Source organism: Atheta coriaria, unplaced genomic scaffold, assembly GCF_025399875.1.
Source record: "Atheta coriaria isolate IRGN ID8LTWV9N9 unplaced genomic scaffold, Caltech_Dcor_3.1 hic_scaffold_5_pilon, whole genome shotgun sequence".
NCBI lineage: Eukaryota > Metazoa > Arthropoda > Insecta > Coleoptera > Staphylinidae > Dalotia > Dalotia coriaria.
The window spans coordinates 6813528-6822196 of record NW_027045447.1 but is presented as its reverse complement, the minus strand read 5'-3'; the positions used below and the strand labels follow the sequence as shown (position 1 = coordinate 6822196).

Genomic DNA, 8669 nt, shown 5'->3' with positions numbered 1-8669 from the left:
CAAAGTTTAATTATTTATTATTCATCTAATTTGAGGAAGCAATGCATTTACCAATATCAGCTTCGTATTTATTTAACATTTTTTCAGCAAAATTATGACGATCAGTAGCCGGCATCATTAAACTATCAAAATTTGCATTAAGAGCAGTTCTAAACTTTTCTCGAGTACCACCGATATATCCTTGAATAGTATTTACTTTTCCAATATATCCTAAACAAGCAACTGGGCATTTTTGGTACACTTTCTTAGCGTTGGCGGCATTTTCATCCATCTCTTTTAAAACTTCAGACACTTCCTTGCCAGTTTTCAGCATTGCCACAACATCGGTTTTCTTTATATCCTCCAAATTGTTGGTAATAATCTGGTAGTTGTCGTTAATAGTACCTGAAATATCCCTACAAGCTTTTGGTGCTTTGTTCAATTCCTTCTGAATCTGCTTCATGCGTTTATCCAATTGGTTTCTATTGGTCTCCAGATATTTCTGGAAATCATCCGACTTAATCTTGAAGCTTTCTTCAGCGCGGTCCTTTTCAGTTGCGGCATAACTAGATAGCTGTGATAAAGTCACTCTCAAATTTATGTCCACATTACCGTTTGGAATTTGTGCTGTAACAGTGCAAACAGCAAATAGCAACAATGAAAATGCAAACATGTTATGAAGCAATGTGTTGTACAGTAATCACTGAAAAAACTTTTTCGGTCTTTTATATTGAACATTTTGGCATATTGGTAATTAATGCATTCTCATTAGTCATTATGACTAATAACTAGCATTTTACATGGCATGCATAACTTTTCTACTTAAATCCATCATCAATATAAGAAAATTAATGTTAAACGCAAGAAAATGTGACAGATAAATATCGTTATAAATTCCAAGTGAATGTGATGTAATAAATGCCGTAACGGAATAATGATTGAACAAATTCGGGGCTTAGAAGTACATTAAAAATATATGGTAATTAATTTTATTACGGAATGTTTTACCATAAAAAAGAAGTTCACAGATACAAATACACAATTCCACTAATACAATAAATAAATATTATGCTAGATAAATATCATCACTTAATAAAACAATTGATAAAAAATATAGCACTGGAATGACTAAAAAAAGGTTCAAAATATTGTTCATCCGTTCCGTTTCCTTGTGCCAAATAAGCGAAGATTGAGCACGGGTTGTTTTGCGATATTTGGCACCATCATACAAATCTATATGGCCATGTATGACTCGTAGTAAATGTAAATGCTTCAAAAAATTAATCATTTGGTATCTAGTTTTCGACTGCGAGTTGTTTGTTATACATATCAAGCTTGAATAGTAAAAAGAAGGACTAGACGCGTCAATATAAAAAACGTCGAGTGTATAAATCGAAAATAAATTTATATACTCTAAAGAGCTGTATAAATCCTTAAAATGAGTAGCATTGTTATAATGTCAATTCGGTTCTAGCAAACCAAACTTGAGAATTGTTTTAAAATGCCATAGAAAGGTGTAAAAATACCTTTGCGCCGTCATAACGTGACGAGGAGAAATGCACAGAATTGAAATTAAATGTTAGTTGGAAATACAAATTAATGCAAGTTGTTACCGACTTTAATCGTCCCATTCTTTCTCATCTACACCTTCCATTTCATCTTGCTCCAACTTCATATTCACTTCCATTCGATTACTAACCGACTTTGATATCTTGGATAACCAAAAAATAAAATAAATAAAGCAAAACAAATAAGTGCTCTTGATAATTATACCTCATTTTGTTTAGATTTCGCTGATCCATAAATATCGGCGTTAATTCCGAATTTATTAGAGTGAGATCCGCCAATAAATGGTTGCGACGCGGATTTATTAATCGTTCTCTCAACTGTCGGTTGTCCTTGACAATCAGACACTAAAATGGAAACAAATTATTAATCACAAATTTAAGAAACAAATTTAATTATGTCGTACAATTCTCCATCCCTTCAGGCTTTAGACTTGTTCTTGGAACAGGTTTGTCTTTCCCAGCAAACCATTCACTGCTGCTTAAAGTTGGAGTCCATGTCACACTGGTGGGTGGAAATAAATCATCTTGGAATAAGTCGGTTTTAATTCTGGGTACAGTAAACGACAACGGTTCTATGGCGTTGTTGGTGAGCCGTAAAGCTTTCGCAAACTCGACAGTTTGTACATCACAAACGTTCTTGGGAAGGAATGACAAACCTTGATGAAGAGTATTGCATCTGTGATGGCTCAGTGGGCAGATATAAGGAGACTCTTCTGTTACTTCAAATGCATAAATAGTGGTATCGCCCTTTCCGGTCAAAAACAAAGTAGAACTATCCTCGTCATAAAATGGAATCAAAATTGCGGGAGATACATCCAGGCCAATTGTATTAAGCGGACTATTCAAATCACTCGATTTGAAGACCATGATTTGCCTTTCAGACACTTTATCGAATCCCATCACAACAATAAAGTTACCATCTAGTGCCCAGACAAGTCTAGCTCCGCGGTTACCAACAGGGCCTTTACCCTCCCTGATTGGTACATCTGAACTGCGTGGTTTGTATAGACGGATTTTTCCGTCTTTGCACATGGTAGAGCAAAAGTTTCCACATGGGCTCCATGCAAAACTAAACATTTGATCCGTATGACCCTTGAGCACTATTTTCTCAGTCAATGTGGTAAGATCCCACAATCGGATTGTCATATCGAAAGATCCCGAAGCCAAGACATCCTTAGCTGTGGGATGGAATTTAATAAAGTAGATTTTATCGGAATGTGCGTTAAATTCTTGTTCAGGAGTGTTGGTGGGTTCAGATAATCCACTCTCCGGAACAATCCATAATTTAATAATGCCGTCATCGCACGCTACGGCAAGACGTTGCTTATCAAACGGATCCCATTGGAAGTCCATTATATTGCTGCCTTGCACCAATGTGGGAATTACACCGTCTGGCAGCCTGCCTGTCTTCGACAGCTCAAAGATTGCGATTTTCCCACCTGGTCCGCTAAGCGGCACAGCAACACGTGCAGAATTGGCTAAAGATACAAAAATAATTATCACACAAAACAATTTTGTATATTTAATTTTATATTACCGTGAAATCCATCACATTCTCCAGAAATTTGACGACTCAAATTGCGTACATTCTCTATGTGGAACGACTTATGTGCAGGAGTACCCTTCAAGTGTCTAAATTTAGAAACTCGCCCAAAAACGGTCGAAGTTCTTTTGGGAGCGGCAGCTTCTGATTTGCGCGCTGCTTGAGGATCATAACTCAATTGTTTTGTCATGGATTTTCTAGGCTCTTCTTTTACATCGCCGTTTTTACGATTTTTGAATGAATCTTTGCGTTTCATCATCACTGGACTACCATCAGGTTTTTCGACAGTGTTACCATCCATGTTCGACTGAGAGCGTTCATACATCTTTCGACGCTCGGAAATACTGAGAGACTTTTCAGTTTCGTCACTTTCCATATCACCAGCCTCCGGTGATTTACGTAACTCAATCGCTCCGGCTTGCTTGCACAAGTCCACTTGATCATCAACGACATTTTCGATGGGCGTTGTTGAATCCTCAGCTTCCATAGATTGCGGCGGAGATACTTCGGGCTCCGGTTCTGCTTCTGATTCAGCATGCACGCCATTACTACCAGGGGCAGCTGGTACAGAAAATACTTTGTCGAACGCTTCGGATTCGGCAAACTTTGGCGCGGAAAATGGTTTTGGTCCCAAGCGTGGCTACAAATATCACCATATTAATTAATGATGCTATAATAAAGGAACATCCGAGTGAAATACGATCATGCACTAATAAAACTACAGAATGAAAGCAAGGTGTGCAAGTAATGTAAGACTATTAATATGAACCTTATATCCGCCAGCAACAGGCATATTAGGGTTAACAGAAGTTACAACCGGAGCACAACTGTTAGTACGCGGTCTAGCAACGGGTTTGGGAGGCAGCTCTTCGGCTGGATCGGCAACCGATCCCGAGCGCGAAGTTCTCGGCAAAGGCTTCGGCGGTAATTCGGGCGCTTGCTCGACGGCTTTGTTAGTTTGATTCTGCCCGTTTATATAATCGTTATTTTTTATTAGTACGTTCACCTTCTCGGCCTCGTATTTATTGTCAAGTGGTTTCACCTTGCCGAAATCTTTAATGGCGTCTTTCACCGAATTGTTCAGCTCGTTCTTCATCACCTCCTTCTCCTTCTCTTGGCTCATCTTGGGCGCTGGCGCCTTTTTCGTTTCGTTCATTTCGTTCAGATAATCTTGCTTTAACTTCTCCAATGCACCCTTATGCACCTACATAATAAAACAAAGTTAAAACAAAACAAACAAAAATATTTTATGATTTAACTTACAATAATGGGATTTTCTCCATTTTCGCGTTTAGATGGATCCAATGATATTTTTGCCAATTGTGCGTTGCTGCCGTTAACCCATTGTTCGGGATACAATTTGCTGGAATAGCCAGGAGTATCCGGATACAAATCAGCGTGAAAATCGCGATAAGTTTTCCGCGGCACCTGATACGTGATGGGTATCACAGAATTGCTCGTCAACTGCATGATGCGGTTGACCTCGCCCTGCATCACGTTCAGCGCGCGTTTTGGCACCAAACAAGCGCCCTTTGTTTGCTCGCCAGAGTGCCGGATCCCTTCAATTAAGTACGGCTCCTTATCCGTCACTTCCATATAAGCAATCGTCGAGTCGCCTTTACCGGCTAAAAAGAGCATTCCGGTATCGGCATCGTACAACGGCATTAATACACCCGTAGAGCAATCCAATTCCAAGCTCTTCTCAATTTCTCCGAAGTTTCGCGCGTCTCGAATTATAATTTGCCGCAAACGCTGCGCATCAAAACCGGTAGTGAGGATTCGATTAGTGTCACCTAACCAGACAATTCTGGAATCCTTGATGCTCTGATGGCTGTTGGCGGTGCTGATGCAAGGCGTTTTAGTGCGCGGGTCGATAATACGCACTTGCTTATCTTTCGCTGAGGAAGCAATCAAAGTTCCATCGCGTTTCCAGCTGATCGACTGTACCACATCCCCGTGATCCGAATTCGAAAACAGTTCCTGCTGCGACATCAAATCCCACAGCGTAATGGTAGTGTATGAAGTGGAATGCAATAAATAATTGGCAGTTGGATGGAAGCCAACTGTTTCGACCCGGCGCTGTTTGTGCGAAAAGGCGCACTCAGAGTTTAGCAAGGATTCCAGCAGGCCTTCTTCGGGTATGTGCCAAATTTTTACGGAGCAGTCTTGAGATCCGGTTGCCAACAGGCCGTCGTGGAATGGGGAAAAGTCCATGTCGGTGACGGTATCCGAATGGGCGTGAAGCAGTGGCATTAATTTCGACTTGCGTCCAGAATCGTCCAGCGGCAGAACTGCCAAGCTGGAGCCGGCATGTTCCCAGTTGAAGGCCATAAACTTAGCGGAGGTCGTAATGTTGTTACCGTACGTTTGATAAGAGCCAATGCAAATATCCCGAACGCAGTTTTCCGGTTTCGGAACAATAGGCGCGGCATTTTTGTATTTCGACGCTTTGAATCGCCAAGCCATCTGGAAAAGTATTTCAAATGATGACTTACTGTCTGTGTACACAAATTAATCATTAAAACTAAATAATCATTTAGCCTTGACTGACTAATTCCGTTGTAGATATGATGTAATCTAAAATTAATTACCATCGAATTTATTCACTTTGTAACGGTATAAATAAATAAATATAAGTTTCGAATCGAAAAGCAACGGTATCACAGAAAACAGAATTGACAAACATGAACATCCAACAAAAATATTAATCCGATGCGCGCTATGTTTACTATTGAATTATTAATGCAGAAGGTGTATCGGGCGGAAACAGAAACAGTTCCTGTAATGTGAACAAACTTTACGCAACGTGCATTCACAACGCATACAAACTCTCAACAAACTTTCGTTAGATAAAATTTCCACTGAGGACGCGAAATGAAACAATAGGGGTGTGATCAACCCCTCCTGCACGCACACGAACGCGACTTCATTCACATACACGCATACATACGAAAGGCGATGCCGTGCAAAACAAATGCCGCAAAAATACTCACTTTGAAGACGCTGAATTGTCGCTTACTTCAACTTCAACTGTTGCCAACGGTTGTAAATCGTCACATAAAAAAGTACCTTTGATTGCGAATCACAGTGGCGGTGCACGTTATTTGATAAATTTATAATAAATGATTTGGCGACGACGGGCGACCCTCAAAGACGCGTTCGCCCAGCCAAACTAACACTACACTGAACGCGCACATCTATTCACCTCACCAACTTCTGGCACGCACACAACTAGGCCCATGCTCACGCTTGCGCAAATCACACTTCACTGACAGCTGTCATCGATTCACAACATTCTCAAGTATCGAACGGGAATTATGGGTTGCCTATAACAAAGAGATGCAATTATTTTCTAGACAAAGAAAAATAAAATTCCATAAATATTACCGAGGAATAGTATAAATACGTTTATTTATTTTCACAATATTATCGTGTTAATAAAATACTATTAATGCTTGTGCGATCATCTAAGGCTAGCCTAAATTTTATAAAAAAATTGTTTAATAGTATGTATTGTAGAACACCTTCATGAAGATTTTCACTCCTAATATTAGCATATTTACAAATGATCAATATGTACAAAATATTTACAAATAATCGCATTACATCATTGGATCCGATTTTATCGATTCCGGCATTACTGACTGAAAGAATAAAGATTAATGTTATGCTATTATAATGTTCACTCTATCAACTTACTTCAATAATTATAGCGTCCGCTAAATACGGATTAATCGATCGCTGTTGATTCTGTTGTTGATGTTGCTGTTGCTGATGATGACGTTCTTGTTCCTCCATCTCACGCTTCATTTTCTTCACACTACCAGAGTGGAATCTGCCACCTTCACCGCGAATTCGGTTCATTGCATGACGATGTCGCGATTCGTGCAGATATTTCTATATAAGCATGAACAGTTAACAAACAAAACTAAATCAATTAATTATGATTAAACATACAGGTCTTTCCTTTGGAATTTTCCCTTCTGCCTCCAGTTTTGCCCTCGCCTGCCGTCGCTTGAGAATACGTCGATACTGTTTTGCATTTACATACAATGGTTCTTCCTCCAGAACTTCATTACCGGTAATTGGAACACGCGAAGCTGCTGCAGCGCTTGTACTCGGCACCATCTATAACACATTTAAAGTGAATTAAACCTTAAGGACATTAAAACAAACCTTAAAACAAGTTGTGTGCTTGTGCAAGTTTTGTGTGTGTTTGTACGTACGTCGGTGGAATTTCTCACCATCACTATGTTGCCGTTAGCCATCGCAGGAAGTCCTCCTGCTACATGTTGAACCACCGTGGGCGTTGCTGGACTTGCTACTGGAGATTGTTGAGTGACAGTTGCAGTTGATGCTGTAGGCTGGGGTGCTTGGAGTTGCACCAAGTTTCCATTGATATTTAAAACTTAAATTAAATGTTTCAATTAGTAAAGGAGTACTAGTTGTAGGCAATATATCTTACCTGTAGGTTGTGCCTGTTGAATACCATTATCTAATGCAACTGGTTGGTAGATAAATGTTTGTCCATCGGCAGTTTGTACAATTTGTGCTTGTTGTGATGGTTGTTGTAATAAAATTTGCCCTTGCCCTTGCAGGCTTGACACTGGGAGCACTTGAATTTGTTGCAGACCATTAGCACCTTGAGCAACTTGAATCTGTCCATTCTGAGGCAATCCATGGACCATAATCTGTTGCCCATTCGCTCCTTGTATCATCTGTCCACCTTGCATTTGCATGACTTGCACCTGCTGTGGTGTGACTGCTTGCATAACAACTTGTCCATCTGCGGTCGTGAGTTGCTCCATTCTGGCTAAAATTTGATGAAACCATTAGATTTAAGCGCTCTATCAAAAACACATATTGCATCATGCCAGATGATAGAACGCTGCAAGCGCTTTGTACAGACAGCGTGCGCCATTTTCGTTTGGGAAGTGAAATACGTGTAGAATCGTAGAAAAATCTCAGCGCCACACAAAGACGGCCGACTGTGATTGCGAATGATTGCAGCAATGTGACGAGATGTAATTTTTGAACTTACTCGGGATATTTTCGTCGGTTTCCCAATGATTGGTCGACAAATTGTAGACCAATGGTCGCAACGCAGCGCGCACACGTCTGGCTGTGTATTGGTGGTGTCGCTTCCACTCCCTGGCGTATGCGGTGCCGCTGCGCGCGGATAACGGTCGATGGTCGGTGGATGTGGATGTGGTGCCGATCCGACGAGCCTGTCGACGCTAGGCGCGGGAAACGCGCGACCAATTACGAATGTAGAGAAGGAAGGCCCTCTAATCCATGGCTAATCCAAGAGAAGAGCCAAACTTGATCGAAAGCCTATCGAATCGAACAGCTCTGTTCGCAATGATTCAAGCGCCATTTATGGCGTTATATTCATGTCATACGGGTTGATATTCATGTTTCGATGTCGTCTATTTTCCATTACAATTACGAATAAACAAATTCATTAATGCGTTCAGTCATTTGGGTATGAATTATGAAAATATTAATGGTGAATTCAGTTAGTAGGGTTCGAGGGTTAAAAAATCGATAAGTATTCTGGATAACAAAGGAAACAAACA

The 8669-nt window shown here is 40.4% G+C and overlaps 2 protein-coding genes across 5 annotated transcripts; both read right to left on the bottom strand.

Annotated features, from left to right (window-relative positions):
- Positions 1–6341, bottom strand: pod1 (coronin pod1). 3 transcript variants are annotated; one of them, XM_065303391.1, is made up of 7 exons: positions 6084–6341; positions 4354–5556; positions 3860–4294; positions 3085–3730; positions 1952–3025; positions 1753–1892; positions 1–1690 (listed from the first exon to the last, which is right to left on the bottom strand). In XM_065303391.1, the coding sequence occupies exons 2-7, from the start codon at positions 5554–5556 to the stop codon at positions 1598–1600; spliced, it is 3591 nt and encodes a 1196-aa protein (XP_065159463.1). In that variant the 5' UTR covers positions 6084–6341; the 3' UTR covers positions 1–1597. The 3 variants fall into 3 exon arrangements, with proteins under 3 accessions (XP_065159463.1, XP_065159464.1, XP_065159465.1); XM_065303392.1 differs by having other exon boundaries at positions 4097–4294; positions 6084–6340; XM_065303393.1 differs by having other exon boundaries at positions 4133–4294; positions 6084–6339.
- Positions 6342–6473: 132 nt separating this feature from the next.
- Nf-YA (nuclear factor Y-box A) lies at positions 6474–8452 on the bottom strand. 2 transcript variants are annotated; one of them, XM_065303396.1, is made up of 6 exons: positions 8132–8452; positions 7556–7903; positions 7317–7498; positions 7048–7218; positions 6790–6987; positions 6474–6734 (listed from the first exon to the last, which is right to left on the bottom strand). In XM_065303396.1, the coding sequence occupies exons 2-6, from the start codon at positions 7896–7898 to the stop codon at positions 6693–6695; spliced, it is 936 nt and encodes a 311-aa protein (XP_065159468.1). In that variant the 5' UTR covers positions 7899–7903; positions 8132–8452; the 3' UTR covers positions 6474–6692. The 2 variants fall into 2 exon arrangements, with proteins under 2 accessions (XP_065159468.1, XP_065159469.1); XM_065303397.1 differs by having other exon boundaries at positions 7335–7498.
- Between the last annotated feature and the right edge of the window lie 217 nt (positions 8453–8669).

Bases quoted from the DNA above. Each gene is read 5' to 3' on its own strand.
- pod1 (XM_065303391.1), bottom strand. From the start codon at position 5,556: ATGGCTTGGCGATTCAAAGCGTCGAAATACAAAAATGCCGCGCCTATT. The intron at 3,026-3,084 runs GTAATATAAAAT...TTGTATCTTTAG, and splicing joins AGAATGTGATGGATTTCACG to CCAATTCTGCACGTGTTGCT. The intron at 1,691-1,752 runs GTATAATTATCA...TGGTTATCCAAG, and splicing joins CGAAATCTAAACAAAATGAG to ATATCAAAGTCGGTTAGTAA.
- Nf-YA (XM_065303396.1), bottom strand. From the start codon at position 7,898: ATGGAGCAACTCACGACCGCAGATGGACAAGTTGTTATGCAAGCAGTC. The intron at 7,499-7,555 runs GTAAGATATATT...ATTTAATTTAAG, and splicing joins TCAACAGGCACAACCTACAG to TTTTAAATATCAATGGAAAC. The intron at 7,219-7,316 runs GTACGTACAAAC...AATGTGTTATAG, and splicing joins TGGTGAGAAATTCCACCGAC to ATGGTGCCGAGTACAAGCGC.